Genomic DNA, 27,363 nt, shown 5'->3' with positions numbered 1-27,363 from the left:
AGATGTTCTAATTAATCATCACTGATTGTGGTCTTGAGATAAGGAAATCCATGATCCAATTAAACAGAGGGATATTACATAATCTATCCGAAATATTTTTACTCCCCTCTCTCACAAATACCTACAAATTTTGTACCTCCTCAATACAACATGATTGAAAATCATTTTTTTCGCAACCATTTCTGTTTCTTATTGTATCATTGTTGTGTGAGAAAGGAACAGTTTGGTGGGTTCAAAGAGCCACGAGTCTGGATGCAGGCTGAACACAGGAAGGATTTAACACTACCGATACAAGCAACTGCTTACACTCATACAAACACAATGCAACCCAGTCACATTGTATTTTACGCTACAGATACTAACAACTATTTACAGACATATCAACCAAAGATTACAATACACTACCCGCCATTCCTTGTCTAACATGAGCATGACTCCAATGCTATCTAATAGCCCAATCCCTGTCTAGTGCACATCTTACCAACAACATCTCCCACGTTGTCCACAGTTCACACCCTGGAGTGGAGCAGGGTTCATCTTTTCAGGACTGAAAAGCAAAGAGGAAGAGCTACTGCACGTGATGGACTTATTAATACTTTAAGCTCGAGGTTTCGGCCCAGGTAATCACTAGGTGATTAAAGGGGCCAACAGTCAGGTGTGCACCAATGGGTGGGAAAAATCCAACCTTGATTGACAGGTGATGGTTCCAGATAGATAGGTCACGTGACCCTCCACAATCCACACTCTGGTCATCCAGAAGATTTGACTGACTATTCCCTGTCATGAATCGTCCTTGTGATAGCCATATCATCTTTGAATTGGGTGCACAGAATGCCATGCTCCCCATACAGTCCTTCCTTTCAAGCATATTGTTTTTTTTTGGGGTGTCCATCGTCAGACACCCCAATGCACAACAAAATATCAGATTTTTTTTGTGAATAAAACGTCCTGAATTTTTCTGGAGTCTTTATACTATTGGTGTTCTGGGACCAAAAGGAAGTGAATTTCATGCAACACCTTAACCTAACAATATTGATTAGTAACACACCCCTCTGCTCACTGATGACTTTGCATTGTATATTTGCACCTGTCTACCTTGTAGGGCTGCAAACTGTTCATTTTTCAATTAAATAAGAATGTTTTAAATATTATTGGGATAGTTCTTGGGTTGAATAGATTTGTATGATTATCTGAAATTTACTAAACAGTTGTAATTTGTATGCTGACTTTGGGAGCTAGACGGAGTTCTACGCCACATTCTTGGTGTCTCTTACTGCTAAACTGTGAAATGCCCAACTTCATTTCCTGAAACTAAGTTTAAAGTTTCCTTCTCTCTTTTTTGGCTTGCAGTGCATTGATTTGAAAAGATAATCTTTTTTAAGATGTATCTTAAAGCTTGCTTAAACGTTCAATGTTTCTTTTAGTGTTTCTCACTTTTGTCCAGCACCTATACTTGTGGCCAGTTTTCTGAAAAACACAGTGAAATAATTTCTGGCATTAGAAACCACATGCAAATATACATGGGATATATTATGCCTCAGGATTTGCAATTTGAAAAATGTACTTGCATCTGATCTGTTTTTATTTGTCTTTTTTATTCCATCACTGTGTCAAAAATTGTAGATATATGAAAGGAATTACGATAATATGATTACATTAATGTAATTCCTCATGCATGCATTGCGAGTTGATATTCAGATTAGTTAACTGAGCTAACTTTAAAACAAAACTTCACTGGAAATTCCCCATTTGGAGTTGAGAGATTTTGGTATGAGAATAGGTTCTGTTATTTCAAATTGATGTTTCACTTTTCAATATAGAATCTGTAAATAGTGCACATGTGGTTATGTTTCCTTTACCAGTTTCCATGAAATTGATTTTGAAAATTTCCCTAGTCTTATTTATTTATGAAGAAGTTTATGATTCAGTTTGGTAATCTTGACAAGACTGTTGATAATTGTAAATGTAATTAGGGATATTCAAATTTTTTTTTCTCTGGATATTGCTGGTACCTAACAACTTTATTATATGCTCTATCCTTTCTTTTCTCTACTTCCTTGTCCATGAAAGTTCATTTGTGGCAGAATATAAAATAGCATCGGATGTTTTCCTTTCAAAAAAGCATATTTTTGAGTTGTAAAATTAATATGGGCTGAAATTATTGTTTTGCCTTTTAAACCAGCCGCTTCTATACATGTAGGGCAACTTACTTATGTTATCTTAATTCTTTAAAATTAATGGGGCTTGTTTTTGACTGTTGTAACAATTGAATCTTGCATAATTGAATCTGTTTGTTCTTAAACAATAGGATAACAGTAATAATGATGGTTTCTTTGTAGTATTGGTTAGGATTCATTCTTAAAGCAAATGAGTAGCCTCAATGTTGAGAGTATACAACAAAAATATGTTCCTGTTTGGTTTTTTTATTTGAATGTCATATTTTACATAAAACACAAAATACTTGTTTGAAAAGTTTATTTTAACCCTCTCCATGACCTTCTCCTCACTTGTCTATAATCATTTCTCATCCTACAAACTTCCAGCCTTGTGCATATCAAGTCAAGTTTATTGTTATCTGATTGGACAAGTACAACCTGACGGTCCTTGGTGCCAAACACACAGACACACAATCAGTCATTTCACACCTAAAGACAAACAAAACATCTGCATATATATATATATATATATATAATTAAATAGATAGATTTTATTTTGTAAATAATAGTCTCGGATGATGAGTGTAAGCAGTCGCTTTGGTCATTCAGCATTCTCACTGTCCGTGAGAAGTTGTTTCTCAATATGGTAGTGTCGGCTCTGATACTCCTGTATTCCATTCTCGATGGGAGCAGCTAAAAGACACTGTATGCAGGATGGAAGGGGTCCTCAACAATTTTGCGAGTCCTCTCAGTAGATCACATAGATGGGGGGGGAGGGGAATGGCAGACTCCAATGAATTGACCTCTGATCCATTTCTCTCCCCTCTGATCCATTTCTCTCCAGCAACCTTACCACACTGTGATGCAACCTGCCAGGATTCTCTCAGTAGAGCTCCTAAAGAAGATTAACATGATGGTGGATCGTAGCCTCACCCACTTCAGTCATCTCAGGAAGTTCAGTTGCTCTTGTGCTATCTTGACAAGTGAGGATATGTTGTGTGACCAAGATATGTCACAAGTTAAGTGGTGTTCTCTACTTCCTCCACTAGAGACTTATTGATGTGCAGTGGAGGGTGGTCATTCCTGGTCTTCCTGAAGTCCATGATCATGTCCATCATCTTGTCCATGTTGAGACTCAGGTTGTTACTCTCATACCAGATCGAGGATTTCCACCTCTCCTCTATGGTGCGGCTCGTCTGTTGTTGCTGATGAGGCCAAATACTGTTGTGTCATCTGCAAATTTGATGAGACTGTTGGAGCTGGATCTGGCAATTCGGACATGGGTCAGGAACAGGAGTCGTCTGAGCACATAGCCCTGAGATGCACTATTGCAATTCTCCCACTGATGCAGTAGTCTTTCCATTAGGAAGTCCAGAATCAATTTACAGAGAGGAATGTTGAGTCCCATCGAGGACAGCTTCTCCACCAGCCTCTGGGGAATGATTGTATTAAACGCCAAGCTGAAGTGATAAACAGCAGACTGCTGGATGATGTGTTGTTCTCCAGATGGGTCAGGATGGATTGTAGGGACAAGGCAATAGCATCATCAATGGAATGATTTCTTCTATAAGCAAATTGAAATGGGTCTAGTGTAAGGAATTGCTTAAGGTGGTATGTGAGTGGGAAGGGAAGGTTGAGAATCACTGCTCTAGACCCAATTGGCTTGAGAAAAATTGTCATTGGCCCAATTCCTTTGGAGTTAAGAAACTGTTCACATAATGAGTCAATTAGGTACGATTAAAACAGTGGTTTTCAAACATTTTCTTTCCACCCACATACCACCTTAAGCAATCCCTTACAAATCACAAAGCACCTGTGGCATAGGGAATACTTAAATTGGTATGTGAGTGGAAAGAAAAAGGCTGAGAGCCACTGCATAGTATGTAAACCATAGGATATGCATGTATCTTTAAAAATGTACATTAATTGTCTAGCTTAACTAGATCATTTTTTACATAAATGACAGAACAGTGAGATAGCCTTTGCTTGCATGAGAAGTGGGGTAATTTACCCAAAACAAGTTTAAAAAAAACGGGAAAACAACAGAAAACAACAAGAGAGCTAAAGAAACTACATGAAGAGTATTGTAGAGTAAGGTGATATGGTTAGGAGGTCGTCTCGTGCCCACAGAGATTTGTTTTCTTATCTATGGGGTAGTGACAGCAAGGGCAACATTTACAGCTAAAGATTGACAACAAAGAGAAGAAAATAAACCACCATCAGCATAAGATGAATAACCAACTTGAGTTTTTCTTGGTGAATCCAGATAAAAATTAACCATAAGTCAGGGACTGAAATCATGTACAATAAAGAAGAAAGGTCAGGATGTTTTACAAGACAATAGTGAGCCACTTAGCTTCCAATAGCAGTCCAAATGCATTAATAGTCATCTCTTCTCTCCATGTCCTAAAAAAAAATTCAAATTTTCAAATTGCTAATCTGGGAATTGTGGATTGGGTTTGAGTTAACATTTCAGGTTAGTGGATAAACTATCGAATAGTGCACCATCCTATCACTATATCTTTAACTATAGAGCCCTTGGCCTCCAAGTTGAAATAGAAATCTAAAGAGATGTCAAAATGTGAGTGTAAAATTTAGTAGTGCCCATACTTTTTACCATTTTCTTTGCTTGACCTTCTGGAAGATGGGAAAACGGGCATTATTTAACAGTTTCAAATCAAGCAATGGATTTCCATGTAATAATCTTCAATTTTGCAGGGAAGCAAATTGTTGCACATTGCAGAATGAAGTCATCTTTGAATTTGGTGATGTAGTGGTGTTCTCCAGAGGTCACCAATAAGCGAGCATTTCAAATGTAGTTACAGGGATTATAACAGTATACTCTATTCCATGGCAACATAAATTAAATTAAACAGTAAAATTGATGAAAATAACATCTTTGAGAATATAATACAACCAGTCCAAGCTAACACTACATCAGCTGACAGCCATGGGTTACAAATCATGTAGAATTAGTTCTATTCAAGGAATTATTGTTCTGAATAAGTTAATCACATGATGAATTCACAGACATCTTGTTTAGGTATATACAATGCAGTCACACACAAAATTATTCAGATTCCCCTTCTTTCCCGCATTCTACATGGAATAGCATTGAAGTTGGTGTATTGGTAATTCAGGAATCATGAGAAATGACTTGCTGGAAACATTCAGAAATTCAAATTGGATATCCTCATTTTACACCTAACTTAAAGCAAATTACTGAGATGGAAAACAATGAAGGCGGAAAGGAGTACCTGCATTGGGAAAAATACAATGGTAATGATAGGAAAAGAAGTCAAAAGCTAAGAACCAAGGCCTTGCAACAGAATCTAAGAAAGGTGACAGACAGAACTCGAGACTAATTGTCTTGTCAAGTCCATGCAAAATATAGGCAAGACCGTTCAACCAGCCTTAATGCCCTACTACAGTCTTCTTGTAAAATCTTCTTTCTTGTATAATTATCCAACTCCCTTTTGAACAATGCTGTTCTATTCTTGAATCTGCCTTCACTACACAGACCCTAATCATTTGTGTCACTTTTTCTTACTCAGTTAATTACTTTATGGGATTCCCAGCTCTTGACGCTTCAGCCAATGGGAACAATTTCTCTATTTGGTCACTTCATCTTCAGCAATCCTTTAGGATCAAGGATGGCTTGCTTCCCACTCCGGTTGTATTGTTTCTGACATGGGTAACAAGAATAAACTGGGCAAGTGGCAACAAAAGTATTGTTTGTGATAGTTTTTTCCTTTCATTACTTAGACAGGCCCTCTGGGTGCAGCAGATAGATGGCCTCCAGATTCGCAATACCATCCCAAATACTACTTTTCAACTTTGAATAGTCATTAGCTAAACATCTTTTCCAGATTGTCTGCAATGCAAAATATGATCATTTCTTAAGGGGGGAAAAATTATAAACACTACATCAGGTGTGGCCTCAGCAACTCCTTGTACAGTTGTGACAATGCTTCTCTATTTCTATGTTTTAATCCCCTTACAATAAAGCCAATGTACTTCCTAACCAAATACTTCACTTGCATTCACACTTCTCCAGTGTCGTTATCCAGTGGTTCCATGTCCACTCTTGCTTCTCTTTTTATATCTGAGAAAACTTTTGGTATTCTCTTTTACGTGAATGACAAACTTACGTTTGTATTTCATCTTTTCTTCCCTGTTACTTTTTTTTTAGTTAGCTTCTGTTAGTTTTTAAAAGCTTCCCAATTCTCCGGCTTCCCACTAATTTTTGCAAAACTTGCTTTTAAGCAGTGAAAACACAAAATGCTGGAGAAGCTCAGCAGGTCAAACAGTGTCCTTTAGCAAAGGTAAAAAAACATAACCGACGTTTTGGGTTTGAGCCCTTCAAAGTATGAGAAAATGCGGGCAGGCGTTCAAACAAACGGGTTGGGGGGGGTGGCAAAGACAGGAGATGATAGATGGAGAAAGGAGGGAGGGGACAACAGCAATTTTAGCTTCTCCCTCTCAAATTGCGGAGTGAATTCTGTTATGTTATGATCATTACCGCCTAAGGGTTCCTTTTCCTTTACCTTCAGCTCCCTTGTCAAGTCCAGTTCATTGCACAATACCAAATCCAGAATTGTCTTTTGCCTCAAAGGCTTGACCACAAGCTGCTCTAAAAAGGCATCTCATATGCATTCCACAAATCCCATTTCTTGGAATCTAGCCCTAACCTATTCTCCCTGTCTACCTGCAGACTGAAGTCCCCCATGACCATTTTAACATTGCCTTTTATGCCTTCTCTAACTGCTGTCATAATTTCCACCCTACATTCTTGCTGCTATTTTGAGGCCTGTATGTAACTCCCATCAGGTCCATTTTACCCTTGCACTTTCTCAACTCTACTCACAAGAGATCTACATCCTAAGATCCTATGTCCCTTCTTGGTCAGGATTTGATTTCATTTTTTACTAAGAGAGCCACCCATCCCCTCTGCTAGTCTTTCCAATAGGACACGTATCTTTGGATGATAAGCTCCCAGCCTTGATCTTCTCTCATCCATGACTCCGCAATCCTTCGGCTACATCTCCATGATCCTTAGCCACGTCTCCGTGTTCCTCTCTCAGCCACGTCTCAGTGCTATGGGTGAAATTTTGCATAATCTCTCTGCAATTGCATGGGTTCCCTTCCAAAGCCCAAAGGCACGCTGATAGTTAGCTCATTGGCCACTATAAATTGCTCTGAGTAAGTGATAGAATCTGGGAGAAGTTGATTGGAATGTTGGGGGAATAGTTTACAGAGAATGTTTGCATAGGAATGGGATTAATGGGGCGGTTCTGTGATCCAACATCAACTTAATGAGCTGATCTGGCCTCCTGTGCCATCTGGAAATATGCAAGGATTTTATTGTTTGACCCTTTAAGGTAATAACCTCCTGAACACTGTTTAGGTGTTTCCCTCCTCAGGGTCGGCTAGCTTCTGGCCATTTGAATGGCTGCAGGGTCAGCAGACTTTGGCAGGATTCCACTTGCAAGAGTTAACCTGAAGATCACTAAATCAGCTCCTAGACAGTATATCATTCGTGCATTAGTCCATTTAACTTTCTCTTTTTCTTATTTTATCTCTCTCTCTTGCTTTCTCATTCCACCTGACAATTTGCTGCTATTGTGTCTTTGGCTGCTAGTGTTCCCTTCTCATTGGAACATTGGCTTTCAGGATTGTCTAACTTTATGTATGAGGGAGAAAGAAAATAAAATCACAGTTCCAATGACTACATTTACAGCTTATTCATTATAAGAAGCTTAGACAGCATTGTACTGTTTAATAAAATATATATTCTCGCCATCCTGCTCATGATATAATCTATTTAACCTGTAAAGGTTAGTTAGGAGCATATTTAAATTGTTTGTCATTGATACTGTATACAGGAACCAGTGCACCTTTCATACGGATAATTTCAAGGTCACTTTTATTTGTAGCTGTGGACACGATGATTTTTTATCTCTTGTTTGATCAATCACAAACTTATAGACATTTGGTCTTATTGGAACTCTTGATATTTCTACAAACTGCTTTTTAAATACAAAACATTTCATCTCATTTTCCTATATACTTTCCCATGATACAATTTATAGCTCTTAAAGTTTGGGGATCAGTTGTTGATAATTAGAAACATGTGGTATGGCCCTACCAGATGCAAGTTGTGTGCACACTTTTTTAAAAAACAAGTAAACAATAGGGCATTCCCATTCATTAAATGGAACCCTCGCTCTGCTTCATTCAACACAATGCAGTTAGGATATCCTGTTGAACCAATAGAGATAACTGTGGAAATAAAGTCACTTCCTGACCAGCTGTTCAAGACATAATTCATCAGGAAGCTCTCGCTTCCTTTTTGCTTTACTATACCCGCCTTCATTGCTAATGGTGAGCTAATAATACTACAGGACGTTCAGTTACTGAATGAAAACTCCTAAAATATGTTACTCATTAACTGTTGCTCTGTTTATTTTGATTACAGTCTTTTTTTCAGTAAAGCAGATTGTCATAAAAGCTCATGAATGGCAGGGGACTCTGTGACCTCTGGTAAAATTAGCTCCACCCTCTGACCACTGCTGGCTTCTTTAACAATTGGGAACATTGTGCTTCTCTCTTTTTCACTTTGTGCATTAGATAGATAAAACCATCATTTTTGTTGTATTTTGGTGTAGGGAAGAGAAAATAGAGAGAGAGAGAGAGAGAGAGTTCCCCCTTCAAACCTCTGATGCTGTCTCACTCCATCTACTGAAGAAATCTTGGGGTGTGCTTTTGATCACTCCTGAAGCACCAATTCAGTCCTCAAACCCTTTCCAGAAAACTTGACCAGATCCCAGATATGAAACAAAATATGCAGGCACTGTGAATGTAGTAAATGTGCAAAAGTGCTGGAGAATCTCAGCAGGTCCCACAACGTCCATAGGAGGCAAGGTTAGCACAATTTGGGCTTGAGCCCTTTGTCATGCTATGAACAAAAAACAGACAAGTGCCTGAATAAATAGATTTCGGGAAAAGAGAAGGGGTCAGGGAGGAGCACAGGCCAACAGCCAAGAGGCCATAGATGGTCATGGATAGAAGGGCAGGAGAGAAAAGCAGAGAATTCATTGGAGGAGGGTGGTAACTCTGTGAATGCAGAGTTGGAGGAAAGGAGATAGATGGATATGGCACCTCTATCACTAGTTGCAACAAGGACAGGATTCCTGTTGTCCTTGCCTATCATTCCACTAGTCTCTGCATCCTCCACCACATACAATGTGATTCCACCTCTTCCCTGCTTCACTTTCCACATAGACCACTTTCTCTGCAAGTCCTCATCCACTCATCCCTTCCCACCAATCATCTCATTGGTACCTACTATGTGACTGCAGGAAATACTACTCTTGAGCCACACCTTCTCCCTCACCACATTTTGGGGACCCCTAGCAGTTTTTTTCCCCAAGTGAAACAACACTTCACATGAATCTGCAAGGGTCAGCTACTACACCCATCACTCCTGTTGTGTTCTCCTTTACATTGGAGACCAAGAGATCACTAAATTCAGTACCTGGTGTAATAGCGGGGAATCACCCAGTGGAAACCTATTCTCATGCTGATGTGTCTCAAGCACTGCCCAACTGAGGAACAACACATCATATTCCATCTGGTCACTTCCCAACCAGAGGGCATAAACACTGACTACTCCGGTTTCTGTTTGGCTCCCTGCCCTGCCATCTCTCTCTTTCCCTATCCCTTTGTTTCCTTTACTCCAGCTCCACACCCCTTGTCTCCCTTTCCATATCATTCTGTCTCCTTTCCTCCAGCTCTGTGTTCACAGAGCTGTCCCTCTATCCTGATCCTGCCCTCCTTCCCTTGCCCCTTCTTCCCTCCTCCACCTACCTTTTTATTCAGGTACCTGCCTGCTTTTTGCTCATACCTTGACGAAGGGCTCAGCCCAAAACATTGGTTATTTATCTTTACCTCCTATGGACACTAAGGGACTAAATGAGTTTCTAAATGACTTTTGTGCATTTACAAATTCAAAGTGTCTTTTTTGAATTCTAATTCACACCGAGAATCATTCACAAACCATTGCTGTGCTCCTTAACCTTATGCTTCTCATATTTTAGGTCTCTTGGATCATGTTTATTTCTCCAACATTCTGATCATTCTTTATCAAATCTATTTAAAGTCCCTTCTCCTTTCCCTGTAACCTTCTCCATCGCTATAACCTTTGGAGAAATCTGGAGTTTCTTCATCCTTTCATTAAATCTATTGATTTCAGTCATCTCACCATCTACCTAACTACTCTGTAGTCCTTTCTGAGAGCTTATTATCCTTTTTGATTATATGATCACTAGCCATAATGTCACCCTGCAGGTTGATGCCTACTTTTGATCTGATAACAAAAAAAAATGCTCCACATCCATGCAAATTCTTGTAATCAGTAAGTGGTGATTGAAAATAGCAGACAGATGAGAAAATAGATCACGAATCCCACACGGAGAGAAAATGTAAATCATAAATCTGAAAATTGAAGACCTGCTTGAGAAATATGGTTTCCCCTCTGTCTGAGATTCACAAGCACCTCTTTCAACCTTGTCTATTGCATTTGCTGCTCGCGATGTGGTCTTCTCTATATTTGCAGACCAAGTGTATACTAGATGATCTCAGAGCACCTGCCCTCTGATGCAATAGCCATTGGAGTTCATGGTTGAATGTCATTTCAACTCGCTTCCCCATTCACATTCCAAATTGACTGACTCGTTGTTCTCTGTTGCCATTGTGAGGCCAAATGCAAATTGGAAGAACAGCATCTGGTATTCAGGTAGAAAAGTCTACTACCTTGAACAATGCATTTGTCAATTTCAGGTTGCCCACTCTTCTTCTGTTACTTTTTTGCTTCCACCCATCTACTCTGCATCCCATTGTTCCCTTTTCAACCTTCTCTCCCTCATCCCTATTACCTAGACCACCCATGTATCCATTTGTCTATCAGGCACATACCCATCTACTTGGGTTTGTGCTCTCTGGTTTCCCTTTCCTAATCTCACCCCTATATGGTTCCATCTGGCCATCATCTATCCCTTCCATGATTCCACATATCACCTACCAGCCTCTGTCTCTGCCCCTCACCTCCCATCCCCTCCCCCACCTGGCTGTATCTGCCTAATTTTTTACCAGCCTCTGTCCCACCTCTCTCTCTCTTGCTTCTTTATAGAAGCTATCCTCCCTGTAAACTCTCACTGCTAATGCAGTGTCTCGACCTGAAACATCATTTATCACTTTCCTCCACAAATAATGCTTGACCCTCTGTATTCTTCCAGCAATTTATATTTTGATTCCGAAAATTGAGTTGCATTTTGGCAAAACTGCTGCAAGAGAAAATTATTCTGGTGATCAGTGTTTTCAGAGAATTATATTTTAAACACTCATTACCTCTTTTGTTTTTCTCTCATGGTTTGGAGACAACCCTTTGTTGTGGAAGAGAACCGAGGGATGAGAAACTAGTTACTTGGATTATTTGATGAGGTGGATTTTCCCTCCTGACTCCTGCACAAATTAGGACTGATGTCCCAGTAGAGTCACTGGTTTCCAGTGATGTAATTTTCTTGCTGTACATAAAGGGTTTTCACCTGAAACATCGACTTTCCATAGATCCTGCCTGATCCGCTGAGATTCTCCAGCATTTTGTGTGTTGCTCCAGTTTCCCAGCATCTCTGCAGTCTTGTTTACTTTCAGTGATACCCTAGTGCTACCTGCCCCTGTGCTGAATTGGTGGAATGGTAGTCTTCCACTACCTTTCCATCTCTTGTCTAAGAAGTCTATCTCTACAGCCTTTACTGCTTTAAACTTGATTCAAGCACAACAATTCCCATCCAAAATAAATTGAAGTTCTCAGGAGAAGAGTAGCTGTTTTTGTTTGCTTGATTTGTTGCTCGTAAATGATTTTCAGTGTATAGAATGTAATTTTGTTTTTACTTTTTACTGCCTATTTTAGAAGAACCTTGACATATCTAAACAGAGCATAAACCCAAATATCTTTAACAGTTGGTGATACAGGGGGCAGGAGGTAGATAAGTGGCAAAGTCATTCTGTGGAGGCAGTCAGCTGTGTTCATTGAGAGAATCCTTCGGCTAAACTCAATCAGACCTCAGTGCTGCGAGGCAGGCTCACAATAGACGATATGCTCACAGACCGATTGTGGAAAGAAAAAATGTAAAGTTTCACATTCAAGTTTATTGTCACATGTACCAAGGTGACAAAACGTTTGTTTTGCATGCCAGCAGGTTAACCTATACCCCAGTACAGCAAATAAAGCACAGTGCAGAGAGCATGGTTATAGAGAGATATCGGTTAGAACAGAGCAAGAGCAGCATTATTATACTAATGTGAGATTAATTCAGGAGTCAAATAGTGGGATAGAAACTACTGTTGAATCTGGTGGTACTTAATTTTGCACATTATAAAGTTTCTTACCGATGGCAGGAGAGGGATGAGTCCTTCAATATGTTGGAGGATTTTTTGAGGCAGCAGGAAGTATAGATGGAGTCAATGGAGAGGAGGGAGGTTAGTGTGATGGTTTGAGCAGCATTCATAACTCTGCAGTTCTTTGCGAACTTGGTCGGAGCACTTCCCGAACCACACAGCGATGCATCCTGGCAGAATACTTTGCATGTGTAGAAGTTCTTGAGGGACGCTGGGGACATGCCAACTTTCTTCTGGGTTATGAGGTGGTGCTGTGCTTTTTTGACTATCGTGTTGGCGTGTTTGGACCATTTGGACAGATTATTGAAGAATTTTTTATGCCAAAGAACTTAAAGTTGTTTCCTGTCTTCATCTCAGTGATGAGGACAGGGGAGTGAGTACCACCACTCTATCAGTAATCTATGAACAGCCCCTATGTCTTGTACCCATTGAGGGATAAGTGGTTGGCCTGGTGCCATGGCTGCGCTCCAGAGAGACATAATAGGCAACAAAATTCTGCCCCATTTTCAAATAGTTAATTTTAGAAATGGCCCTTTCAGGCCATCTTGTCCATGCTGCCTGTGGTGCCTTTATATGCTAGTTCTATTTACCAGTGTTAGGTAATATCCCTCCATGCCTTTACTTACTATATACCTGTTTAGACACCTTTTAAATTTTGTAATTGATCTGCCTCCACCACCAACTCTAGCAACTCGTTCCAGAAGACTTCTTCAGGTGGGTTCTCCGCTAAGAATGTGCCTAAAGAAGAGGAAGCGGCCCTTTGACTTGCTGTTCAGGTGGCAGCGCTAAAAGTGCAGCGCTGGCCACCTGAAGGGACAGCTGCACCGGGATGTGCATCTGAGTGCACTCCGGCTCCTGTCCCTTGGGCTGTCAAGTTAGGATGGCTGGCGGTCAGCTAGGACAGCCAGTGTGGGCTATCAGCAAAGGGACATCCTATGTGGGATGTCCCACACTGATCACTCTGCACCCCCCCCGGCAAAGGAGAAGTGGGCTGGAGTGACCAGCGGGGGAGAAGGGGGCTGCAGCGTCCAGCGGGGGGGAAGGGGGCTGGAGCGGCCAGCGGGGGAGACGGGGGCTGGAGCGGCCAGTGGGGGAGAAGGGGGCTGGATGACTTGCGGGGCAGTACAGGGGCTGGAGCGGCCGGCGGGTGAGTACGGGGCTGGAGCGACCGGCGGGGGAGAATGGGGCTGGTACCCGACTCGAGCACTGGTAACGGGGCTGGATTACTTGCGGGGCAGTACGGGGGCTGGGGCAGCCGGCAGGGGAGAATGGAGCTGGAGCGACCGGCGGGTGAGCACAGGGCTGGAGCAACCAGCGGGGGAGAATGGGGCTGGTACCCGACTCGAGCGCTGGTAACAAGCTTAGCGTCAACGTGCCTTGGAGGAGGAAAGCAAGGACACGGAGGCCGCCCCAGTCCCGTACTCACCCGCCAGCCATCCCAGCCCCCTTCTTCCCTGCCGACCGCTCCAGCCCTGCAGTCCCCGTGCTGACAGCCCAGCCAGCTGCCCTTGCCCTGACATCCTGCGCTGGGGGAAGGGGCAACTGGGAGAGGAGCTGTTATGCGCTCGCCAGCTCATTGTCATCCCGAATGCAGCCGCTTTCAGGCAGCTACATTCAGATGGCTGGGGAGGCCAGTGAGCAGCGGCGATTATCCCTCTCAGAGGAGGGTTACAAAGTTCGCCTCGCAGGTGCCTCCTGCGCATTCACGTGGCCTCCCAACAGCCGCATATTGTCAAAATATGCGGCCTTACAAGCAGGGCAATTGGCCACCTGAAAGTGCCTAGATATTTACCACTCCCTATGTGGAAAAACCCACCTCTCCAATTTCCTTTAAAATAGCATAGCGGTTAGTGCACTCTTTTACAGAGCCGGTGACCTGGGTTCAAATCTGCCGCTGTATGTATGCTCTCCTCACATTGGTGTGGGTTTTAATCCAGGTGCTCCAGTTTTCTCCTGTTCCCAGAGTTACGGGATTAGTAGGTTAATTGGTCACATGGGTGTACTGTATTTAGGTAGCACAGGCTTATGGGCCAGAAGGACATGTGTGTCCAAAATGAAAAAATTAAATTTACACCCTCTTAAACCTGTATCATTTAGTTCTGGACTCTGCTGCCCAAGGAAAATGATTATGACTGTTTATCCTATCTATGCACCTCGTTATTTTATAAACCTGATTGATTCTAGCCTCAGTCTACTATGTTCCGCTTTGAACAGTTTCAAATATTGTCAAACTGATTAATATTTTAATATTTTTTTAAGAGTAAATCTGTCCATGTTTAGTTCTGAGCAAAAATAAACTTCCTTCAGTGGGAAAATGTTTCTGTTTCTAGCATTTTCAAAGTAGGCTTGAAACTGAAATTCAGTGAGGAAACCTTCTCCAGCAAGATTGCTTGTTACATGTTGAAGTCACATTGTGGTTGTTGTGGAGTGGTTTCATGGCACAGAAACTGAACACATTTTTACTGAAAGGTACTTCTGAGAATCATGCACTTGGGTGATGAGACAGGAGATAGGCAGGATGGGTACTCCAGGATAGGGACTGTTTATTAACCTGACAGGCTAGTGATTGGGACAGTGAGTGACATAAAAAATCAATGGATTTATCTTTATCTTAACCTTTTTTAATATTGACTTTCTACAATGTGTATGAAACCTATACAGTGTGAGGATTAGGAATTACTATCGGAGCCAGATGCACAAAAATATTTTGATAAACGTAGTGACATGGAGTTGGTCCTAGAATATAACATACATTCCTGATTCATAGATTTGGATGGAAGACTCTTGTTACTGATTTAATTTTAAAAAGATTTAGTTGGTGGCAAGATTCATCATGCAATCATATGGTGCTTTTAATGCCATCAAGTCTTTTAAATAGTTCACAATCCAGTGAATTAAACTTGAAGAGTAATAATGGCATTAATGTTCTAGATCAGTGTTTCCCAAACTGGGTTCCATGGAACTTGATAGGGAGTAATAACGATCTGCATGGCTGAAGCTGGTGACTGTGGGCCAGAGTCGGCACCGCGCCATTGCTGGGGTGATACGCGCGGTGGTTTTTGGGAGGTGGTGGTAGCAGCATGAAGATTTGCAGTGTGTGTGTGAGGAGGGGGCTCCAAAATACCAGTGTCCAGCCTGTCACCTGTCGTAAGTGAACAACAGGAGGGATCCGTAGCCAGCGGTGCCTGATGCAGCGCAGCGGGGGCACCCTGGGCCAGGTCGAGGGGTGGCCGGGGCCACGACAGGAAGCAAGGGGTGCTGGGGTAGCCAGGCCTGTGGTGGTGCAGCCGGGACCGCAGCAGGGAGCGAGGGGCGGTGGGGAGTGAGGGGCTGCAGGGTTAGTCAGGCCTGTTTTTGGGAGCAAGGGGTGCCGGGGTAGTACAGGCCTTTGGCAGGGCAAGGTCAGGGGGCCCCGATGGTAGTACTCCACTACTGCTGAGTTTATTTACTTTCTTAATATGCTTGTGTTTAGGCCAGGTCTTTTAAACTGTAATTGATGATTGGAGTTACATGATTTCAAAATACTCCCCAAAAGGGTTCTCTGAACTAATAAGTTTGGGAAGCCCTGTTATAGTTTGTGTTCAAGTTCTCAATATTGTCCTCTGCGATAGTTATATTTTTCCAAAATCTTGGAACTCTTGCTTGGTTCAGCTTTCCACTTAAGCCTAAAACATACATATGACTCAATCTAGTTGATGTTTAGCCTTGGTGGGATTGGAGTTGGTCCTTCACCTTTTGATTATACAACATTTGCTTAATAAAAATATTTAATTTTAAGATAATTCTTTTCTATTTTGTGTTTTTAAAATCTTCAATACTAATAATAAGGAATACAGGAAATGCACTGAAAGGTTTTGATGTGACTTGTATCATTAGATTAAGTAAGTCTGTTATGAATTTATAATTTGACTTGTATGTTGTTATCATGTATCCCTGATGCCCTCTTCTGGCTGTAAGATTTTCTTCAAGTGAATGGTCTCAAACTGACTGTTCAGTTTATAAAGTTGTATTTATTTTGAATAGTCAGTCACAATCATTCTTAATTATGACTGAAATATGTACCAGTATTAAAATGTTTTAACAAATATATTTTAATGTTGTAAAGACATGTTGTACAGGTGTATTTATTATCTATTCCTCATTTTTTTTCTTACATGATTGAAGATTTATAAAACCAAGAGGCAACTAGGCCATCTTATTATTAAAATTAGTCAGTTATTTTTTTTAAGTATGTTAAGTAAAAGTCACATCAAGGTGGAAATTCATGGTCTCATTGGATAATAACAGGAGAAGAGCAACTCTCATGATCTATAAATTAACGAAGTACTGTCATCAATGAAATAATTTATTGTAATCTAATATTCCACCTGTGGGTCATTTAGTCATCACTTAATTATGTACTCAAAATATTTTCAGTTCCATTAGCTAGATTTCAACACATTACATAGAATTCTTACATTTTATATGTTAAGTACAAGCATTGACTGATGATACACAAGTTTTAATTAGTATTACATTTCTTTATATTTCTGAAATGTTTTTTGACTAATATTGTTTTATTTCTACTTTTTTTCAGGATGCCTTTGTGGAACTTTATGGAAACAATGTGGAACCTCTTTTTGACATTCCATGGCCTTCACTCAGGACTGTTTTGGGCATTGCTGTTGTGGGGGCTTGTATAACCTTCGCTTATCTAGCCCACCAGTATTAGCCATTATTATTCAAGAAGGTTTTATTAGGACTGCTTGTTGGGCTGCTTTCATATTACAGACAAATTGTTTTATCTTCTGGATGTCATTATCACCCTTTTGATACAATATCATTGTATTTATAACCAATGAAGATATTTCTTTAGTTTTGGTCATGGTGGTGGTGTTTGGAACAGATTTATTCATGAAAATGTGAACGTGAAGCAAATCCTAAAAGTATATTTGGTTGCGAATTAGACTTCCTAAGGTTGGTTTGAATTTGAATTTCATAATATTTTGTAAGGACTCTTGTTACAAAATGCAAAATTGACAAAGGAATTTTGCGCATAGGAAAAATCCTGATTTTGGTTGTGTCTTGCAACTGTTCATAATGCAGTGTTTGACAGTGTGAGCACAACATATGAACTGTGGTACAGGTGAATGATAAGGATTGCTCAATAGCCTACTTAGTTGGTCTGAAGAATAGAGGTTTAAGCAGCTGTGTTAAACAAAACTGCTAACGAAGTTAAAAACTGTTTTTATTTTAAATATACATAAAGGTATCTGTGTCCTTCAAGAATGCCTGAAAAGAAATAGTTCAATTTGAAGTGGAAATATATTAATCATATCACTAAATAGCTAGTGGTATTAAGTGAATTCTTCATCTGTAGAATAGAAACATGATATTTAGCTTGCATTTTGAGCTGTTTGCAATGGCCATGTCCTCATATATGTATTGAAAAGTTCAAGAAGAAAATTAGAACTGAGTAGGGAAAAGGAGAAAAGCTTTTACCAATTTTGCAAACAAAACATAAGATGAGATTAATAGCCAATGTTGCCAACTAGATTTCCTTTTAAATGAATATAAAATTTACAACTTTCTCCGATATCTAATTCGGAATATCATTTTTGTAGTTTTCTGTGATTTAATGTGAAGAACATATTTAATGAGTTGGATATCAACACAAATTTTAGAATGTTATTGTATGAGCTTATTTTTTGTCCATTCCATTTCCTTTTAAATATTAACTTAAAAGTTATTTTTCTTTTTATTTAAAGTTTGCAGTTGTTATTAACAGGCTGCTAATAGGTAAGCTTCAAACATACATAGCCATTTATTTAATTTTTTTTTAAATTTAGACAGTAAGGAGGCCCCTCTAGCCCATGAGCCCATGCCACCCCAAAAACATCCATGTGTCCAATTAATCTACTAACCCCTTGCATCTTTAGAACGTGAGAGGAAACCAGATTACCCAGACAAACCCCATGTAGTCATGGAGAGAATGCACAAACTCCTTGCAGATAACACCAGATTTGAACCTGAATCACTGGTGCTGTAATAGCTTTATGCTCACTGTATCTAAGAGGAATTAATATCAAAAGGAGATTATAAAACAGATGTTGGAAGTTCAGATACTGTTCACTTTGGAAAATACAGCTGGCTTATTGACTGCACTGGAGATTTACCAAAATTCTGCTCACCATTAAAATATACAACATTCTCATTCTTCAAAGATACCACAATAGAAAATACTTATGAAAATACTGCAGCAGAAATTAATGGACTTAACGGAGTTTGTTTTCAGGCAACGTTCCCAACTTTCTTTACAGCGTTACTAACGTATGCATGATGACTCCAGCTTCAGGAATTCAAGAATTTGTGTATTGATGCTTTCCAACTGCTTTATTACACCCACCAAAAAATCTGCAGAATAAGTACATTACAGTCATTAAGAGTTACCAGATACAAAGAGAAAAAACAAGCTCAATTTGCAGTAGTGCTCTATCTATTCACAGAAATCAACCTCAAACTATCTACATTTCAAAAGACAAAGTGAATGTAATGGGAGGACTGAGCACATGGGAAACATCTTTAAGCTAACAGTATTGTAATTTCATACAAGGTGATGACAAAGCGCTTTTTCAAGAACATAAAGTACATTTTGGAATAATAAGCTTTCAAGCATTTTATGTGGATGATAAAGGATTTTTAAAAATCATTATATATTCTATGATTTGTAATGTTTGTGTGTCAGATACGCTGTATCTAGTGATTTATAATGCATTATTTCCATAATGGGGTGGATAATACCGTGTCATTTTAAAGCTGTGTTTTTGTATTGGGTATAATATTTTCTGTGACCTACTGACGCTGATGTACAATTTTTGGATACTTTTCTGTTATTTGTGCTTCCCGCTGTGTGCAGTTTGTCACTCAGTTGAACTCTTCTTTAGTGAAGTTACAAATCTGGACAAGAGCTTTTAGGGGAAATAAACATTTAAAAAAAATATTAGTTTAATTGAAAAGGAAGATATGCTCATTCTGGACCTAAATACAGTCAAACACAATATTAGAACTTTGAAATCTACAGCACAGAACAGGCCCTTCAGACCACTGCATTGTGCCAAAATAACCTACTCTTAAAAACTTCCTAGAAATTCCTTCTATTTTGTTTCAGTTGCATGTACCTATCTAATAGTTTCTTAAAAGATACTATTGTACCTGCCTTCACCACCGTTGCCTACAGCGTATTTCAACCACCCATCACTCTCTATGTCCTATATTTAAATCGGACAAATTAAGCAGGTGCTCCAATTCTGTCACCACACTGTTATCCAACTGCATGTATACAGTTGTTTTTTTTTGTTATATCTGACACAAGGCAAATAGGATATACTGCGAGGCATGAAAATTGATTGCAATATATATTGTTCAGAAACAATTTCCTTAGCATCTGGAATAAGCAAAACATTTTTTGTTAAGAAGTTTAGTTTTGCTTTGAAAATATCATGACAAACACAGATAGAATATTTTGACAATAGTCCTAAACAGCATTTAATAACCTTTGTGTCTATCATACTAAATGTTCCTAATAACAATTAGAATAGTTTCATTGGAGTAAAATTTATCAGAATTGTTGCTAATTTTTTTGTAAAACATAATTCTGTGGTTACTGACAATAATTTTTAGGTTTTGCGTTTTGGATTACTCTCCAAATATGAATTCATTGCTAATTGAGAAGTCTTTATTTCTAATCTGAAACTTGTTTGATTTAGTAGGCTCCATAAAGTGATTTTTTTTTTAGCTGATTGCAAAACAACCCCAATCAACCTACAATCAAATTTCCCACTGAGCTTATTGGGTTCTGGTTCCTAAACTCCCTCTAACTCATCTGGGCCTCTGTTCCTGTGCTCGTTGGAACTTCTGGGTTCAGTGACTATCGGCAATATTCTGCCTAACTTTCTTATGGACCTACATAGGGCTGTATCCATAGGTAATTTTCCTCATTATCCACAGCATCAATGTTTGTGTCATCGGTAAATTTCCTGATCTGATCTCCAATATTCACATTCAAGTTATTAATGTATACAGTATCACAAATAGTAAAGACCTCAGCACCAATTCCTCTAGTGCACTAAGCACAACCTTCCAACCTTGAAAAATATTCAGTCACCACTCTTCTCTGTGTCCCATTACCAAGCCAATTTTGGATCCCATTGTGCCTTAAACAAGGACAGCTTTGCTTGTCCATGTCGTCAATGTCCATGTCTTATCTTTGTCAATTCCCTTGATTCTCTCAGTCAACTTAATGAGACAGGATTTTCCCTTCACAAAGCAAAGCTGACTCTCCCCAATTAGTCCTGCCTTTCTAAATTAATGTAATTCCTGTCCTTTGGGTTTTTCTCCAACACAAAGCTCACCAACTCATGGTAACGGTTAGAGACTTTTAGCTGATATGCTGTACACTTGTACACTTTCATCTTTGTCCATCAATGTTGAGGCATCATTTGGAGGTGACAATTAAATAAGCAATTCTGGCAAACTTATTATTTTATAATTTTACCTTAGAAATAACATATTTTGTTTTTTTTCTGATGGAAGGCACTTTTGTAGGTTTACATTTAAAGAGAGTGTATTTCCTGGATTTTTTTCAAATAACACAAAAGGAATACATTTTAATTTTTTGTTAGTCTTTGTCTTGTTTTTATGAAGAATTTAGTGAAGTTGGTTAGACTAAGATGCAATCTGAGCTTGTAACATATTTAGCTTGAATTGGCTACTTTTTGCCAACCATTTTTGTTACCTGTTGATTGATTTAAGCATTGTCCTGCTTGTTTGCCTTTAGCTGATTTGAGGTAGAAGAGAATTCTGTAAGGAAGGTTTCTATGTGGTAGATGGTTTCCATGCTGAATACCACTGTTAATCCATTAGATTGATCATTAAGGTACAACATAATGATTTAATTTGACTTTCCACAAGTTTATTTGAGTCATTTGATGAAGAAAATTGAGAAAGAAGTCTAAATGAGCACCATGTCAGTAAATGAAGATGTCATGAGAATGGGAACACCTACTGCTTGTGCGTGGAACATAGGTAGCTATATAATATAATGTTTCCAGGTACGAAAATATAAATCTGGTCAATACAGGTTTTTTTTTATATAGTACTTCTAAATGTTTTGTACTTATGGCTGTGTCTGAACTTTGCTAGCTTTGATTTCAATATTTTTTTGTAATGAAAATAGTTCAGCTAAGTGTTAAATAGAAATTATAGGGGACAAATGTTCTGGCGATAGTATTGTATATCAGGTATATGAATAATGGAGAAATGTTTAAAATACAGGTATGTGAATAACCAAACAAGGAATCAAATAAAGAAAAAACAAAAAGGATTTGTATTTATGTAGCAGATTTCAGGATGTCCTAGACTACTTAATGGCCAATGAAGAACATATGAAATGTAATTAATGTTAGAATATAGAAAAGGCTAAAGTTAATTTGGATACTGCACACTCGAATTTCAGTAGCAATTATAACTATTTCCGTTTCTGTTGATTGAGAGCTAAATGTTGACCAAGGCAGTGAGGATTGCCATCCTACTCTTGTGCAGAATTGTCCCATGGAATGTTTTATGCTCACCTAATAGTATCTGCATTGAGCCTTCTTTCAATGTGTTATCCATATGAAGTCACTTACAACAATGGCTTGAATACAATATTCATCTAACTATGTTGTTCAGTGTCAAAGGAGTGAAGGTATATTCTTTCATAAGAAACTTTAACTGGAAGGGGCCACACCTGCCTTTCCAGGTGGACATAAATGAAACTTTGGCGATAGTGTAATGAAGAGGTAGGGAGTTGTCCCTATTTTCTTGCCAGTATCTCTTTATACTTTGTGGAGTTTCTAAAACAGAATGAGTGGTTATACTCATTATCTCTGTTTGTAGCTGTTTGCTCTCTGTAAAATAGCTCTCTATCCTACATCACAACAGTTACTACACTTCATTGGCTACAAAGTGCTTCGGAACATCTCAGAGTATGAAAGCCACCATTTAAATGCACATTTGGTTTCCAAAACATTTTTCTTCTGTCTAGTTCTACATTAAAAATGTTTTTCATTAGTTTGTGGTCCTGATGCCAAGTTTTTGGTACTTAACAAATTATATGGTTGTAAATGGTGTGTATATAAATAGACTATTAATTCAATCAGTGTTTTTTTTAAACTTGCGAGCAACTTGGATTGACAGATGTTTGGCATTTCAGCTGTTATTATTCAATACTTGTGTAAGATTAAGTTCACTTAATCTACAGTTTGCTCATTTGTTGAGTGAACCATTGTTTTGAAGCTTCATGGTGGTCTACAGAATACTTGTTGTTCCCCTCCTCTACTCAGTGCCACCACCAAAAATATGCACAATTAAAAAGAACTAGATTTGATCATTGTTTACAACTGAGTTTGTGAAAAACATTACAACCCAAACTTTATGGTCAGCTTTGACCTTGAATAGTTTTGCTAACAAAATCTAGTGATTTTTGAGATGTGGATTTCTATTGATTTCTTTCTGGATATTGTCTTGAGAAGTTCCTACTATCAACTTGTCTATCAACTGTCATCGCAGAGACTATCAGTGATCTTACAAATTTTAAAAATGGAAGTATTAGCACATTCAAGTTATACAGTTTTAAATCAGGAAAGTAAATGTCAGGGCAAACATTAAATCTTTGTTAAAATAATGTTATGTTATATTAAAAAGTATATTTTAATCTTGGAATAGAGATTTTGATACTCCACAAAAAATAAAGCTAATTCTTGAAACATCTCTGTTTAATCATCAAGGTTTTTTTTTTAAATAGCAAAAATATTGCATCAAATGTTGAAGTAATCTTGTAACTTCAAGCCTTATTGGACTTGCATGTGGAGGAGTAGGGTATCACTGGCAGCATTTTGTTTTTGCATTTTGCATGTGAAAACTCAAGTTTTGACCAGTTTTATAGTGCAATGACATGGAACATTGACAGATATGACTTCATTACAAAATCAAAGTTTTTTTTTGTTTGAAAAGTTAGCATTTTTTCTCAAAATGTTGATAGAATGTATTAGAAGCAATGAGTATGTGTTCATTTGGGCAGCTGCTTAATATCAATTCATGTGACATTGATTTAAGTGTTTTGACCAGATCTTTTATTTGGTAAACTATGTTTTCTTTAAATGATTTCCCTCAAAGTTTTCCAGTGTATTTAGAAATGTATCATAATGATAAAGATCAGATTTATAGTTGTATTTTAGGCCTGTATGAATATAGCTAACCAAAAATAGGAAAAATTCAGGGAAAAATGTTTTCCTCGTGGAAAGAAAACCTTCTGCCTTGCATATGCCGTGGCTGCAGTCCAGAAACATCTGGTTCTCACATTTGCTAGTTCTCATAACCATTTTCAACATCGATGTTGTTTATTATTAGTTGGATGTGTTATTCACACTCTCCTGTTAAATATTAAAATCACAAAACTGCTACACAGCTGAACAATTGGGGATGAAGTGCATTTTCTGGTAATTAACTGTCCAACATCTAACCCTTCATTTTACAAAAGAATATTAAAGATAGTTTGACTTTATATAAGCTAAACACAACATACATTTCTATTAAAAAGTAATATGAGACATGTCAAAAATTCAGATTTTTTTTATAAATCTGAAACAAATGATTTTGGAGTAGTTTATGCTTGCATACTGGGTTTGTAAACCAAAGTACTTATGATTTTTTAATGTACTTATTTGATTGTTTTGTAATAGTTTGTAATAGTTGTTAAAAACTTGTCATTGTAGATATCTGCTCAAACTTGTTCCATCTACTTTGTTAGAGTAATATTATTGCACAGAATAAAAACAACTGTTATCTATTTTTGCTTTTTATTTTTTTTATTGAAATCACTTTTTATTTCTTGTTTTCTTAATGTTAATAAGCAGATTATGGAGTCACCCATCCAATGGGTAGAAATGAAATCCTCAAACTATAAAAGGGCACAGTTTAGGAATTGGCGAGAGGGATGAATTGAATTCTTGGGTGGTTTAAGGAAAGACAACCATGTTTTTTTAAAACTTGTTTATCAACACACAGTGTTGTACGTATTCCAAAAATGTTTTTTTGATGGATGCCTTATCCCCTCCCACATAGAATAGAACCCCCCTCCCAAAGAAAAGAAAGAAAAGAATTTAAGAAGAAAAAAATTTAAGAAAACATAGATAATACATTAATAACATTTAAAAAAAAACTATTATTCTTATATAAACAAAGTTCACAAGTCTATAAATACTAAATGTTACGCACATTGCAAAAATTATGGAACAAATATATTCTATTACTGATTCTAGTTAAAAAAAAATCCTGTTAAATATATATAAAAAGAAACTAATTGTTCATTCCATACAATACTAAAGATAGTATATAATACTACAAGGTGAAGATGATGTCAGAAATTGACAAACTATCATTTGAAAAGACAATTCATAAAGTAATCACCCCAATCTTTTGCATATAAGGAAAATAATTTTTCAAAAAGTGACTATATTTATTTTGAAGATTTTAAGTAACTTTCTCCAAAGTTATGCAGCTTCTCATTTCAATATACCATCGATCCATAGTTAAATTTGCTTCCAACTTTGGCGTAGTTCCAATATATTTTTTAGCTGCTACTGGTGCAATTTTCAAAAAGTCACTCTGAAACCACTCCAGATGAACGCTCGGGTCAATCCTTGCAAAATCACTAAGTAGAACTAACAGAGGATCTCATGGAAGTGGGATCCCTATTATCTGTTATAAAAAAATCCATTAAATTTGTCCAAAATAAATTCAATTTGGGACAGAACCATATTGAATGTATAAAAGTAACAACATCTTGCTTATACCAGACAGTTCAGATTTAAATGTATTACGTTTTTGTGGAGTTAAATATAATTGGTGCAGGAAATTATACTGAACCTTTCTATATCGAACGTTAATAATGTCTTGCATTCTATCAAAACATATTTTGGTCCATTTTTTATCAGTAATAGTGTGGTCTGGATTAATTTCCCATCTAAGTTTTGATTTAAATAAATCTTTCTTATTAGTTCTTTCAAAAATTAACAAGTACATAACCGATATAAAATGTTTCAAGTATGGATTGGTAACTGCATTTTCAATCTCATCTTTAGGAGGTAATGAATATAGAATAGATAGATTATCTTGTAAGAAAGCCTTCAACTGAAAATATCCAAAAATAGTATTAATTGATAATCCATAACTCATTTTTAATTGGTCAAATGATACTAATTGCTCATCCTCAAAACAATCTTTAATAACTCTTATACCTTTGATCATTCTATAAAATTTTTATTATTCATTGTAAAGAGAATCAATCTGTTTTGTACTATCGGCATATTAGTTAAACCATATTCTGTCACTCCCTTTAATTTATGCACTTTATGCCATATTCCCATCAAATGTCGCAGTATTGGTGTATCTGATTTCCCCTGTCAATAAGTCTTTGTTCCATTTATATATATTTCTTCAAAAATTTTGTTCATGTATTTTATACAGTTCTGCATTTGTCCATGCAGCTTTTCCTCCCTCTTCAAATAAAAACATAGAGAAATCTTAATTGCGTAGCAATATAATAATACTCAAAATTAGGTAATTGCAAACCACCCAGTTCATATCTACAAGTAAGCTTTTCAAAGGAAATCCTGGACATCCTACCTTTCCACAAAAACTTTCTGATGATTTTATTTTTGTCCTTAAAAATTTTTTTAGGAATTATAATAGGGAGGACTTGAAATAAGTATTGGATTCTAAAAAAGAGGTTCATTTTTATACAATTCACTCTGCCTATCAAAGTAATAGGTAATTCCATCCATCGTTTTAGTTCATCTTCAATTTTTTTTTAAATAATGGTCCATAATTGACCTTATAAAAGGTATCTAATCTAAGTGTGGATTAATTTTTACCCTTAAATATTTAATACCTTCTTCAGGCCATTTAGATTTAGTATTTTTTTTGCATCTAGAATTATCTCCAAATGTTAATGGCATCACTTTGCTCTTGTCCCAGTTTACTTTATATCCCGATATTATAGCATATTGGTCTAGATTTATTTGTTAATTAGCCAATGATTCTTTCAGATCAGTTAAATATATAATCACGTCATCTGTGAATAGACTTAATTTATGTTCATCTAGGCTAGATTTAATGCCATTAATATTTGGATCAGACCAAATTAGTTCTGCTAAAGGTTTTACAGTGCTTTTATCTATTTTATAAAAGTTGGACCTCACCCAAATTTTGTAAGTGTTTTAAAAAGAAAACTCCATTCAACCCTATCAAAAGCTTTTTCTGCGTCAAATGCTACTACAACATGTGGGTTGTCCTTTTTTTGAACTAGATGGATCAAACTAATCAGTCTGGTCAGATTTTCTGTACTCTATGAATCAATCATGGTAAGAAATTTTCCCATCTATTTGCTAATAATTTAACTAAAATTTTGTAATCTACATTTAATAAAGAGGTGGGTCAGTAGGATGATACTATTAATGGATCTTTACCCTTTTTTGGAATAACTGTTATAAATAGCAGTTCTAAAAGAATTTGGTAAAGTTCCTGTCTGGTCTAGCTGTAGTAGTATCTTCATTAAAAACTGGGATCAATACATCTTCAAATTTGTTATAGAATTCAGAGGTAAAGCCATAATCTCCTGGAAACTTATTATTCTGTAATGAATTTATTTTGCAACTTCCACAACTGAGAA

The 27,363-nt window shown here is 37.6% G+C and overlaps 1 protein-coding gene across 2 annotated transcripts in view; it reads left to right on the top strand.

Moving 5' to 3' along the window:
- The window catches only part of LOC138751629 (apoptosis regulator Bcl-2-like), a 171,480-nt gene extending 147,017 nt beyond the window's left edge, over positions 1-24,463 (top strand). Inside the window, exon 2 of one of the 2 annotated variants that reach the window (XM_069914161.1) lies at positions 17,191-24,463. In XM_069914161.1, the coding sequence (XP_069770262.1) occupies positions 17,191-17,325 (135 nt within the window). In that variant the 3' untranslated portion in view covers positions 17,326-24,463. The remainder of the gene's footprint in view (positions 1-17,190) is intronic. The other variant, XM_069914160.1, reaches the window with a different exon arrangement.
- Positions 24,464-27,363: the final 2,900 nt, after the last annotated feature.

Source organism: Narcine bancroftii, chromosome 1 (assembly GCF_036971445.1).
Source record: "Narcine bancroftii isolate sNarBan1 chromosome 1, sNarBan1.hap1, whole genome shotgun sequence".
Classification (NCBI taxonomy): Eukaryota; Metazoa; Chordata; class Chondrichthyes; order Torpediniformes; family Narcinidae; genus Narcine; species Narcine bancroftii.
This window is presented reverse-complemented; position numbering and strand designations above follow the sequence as displayed.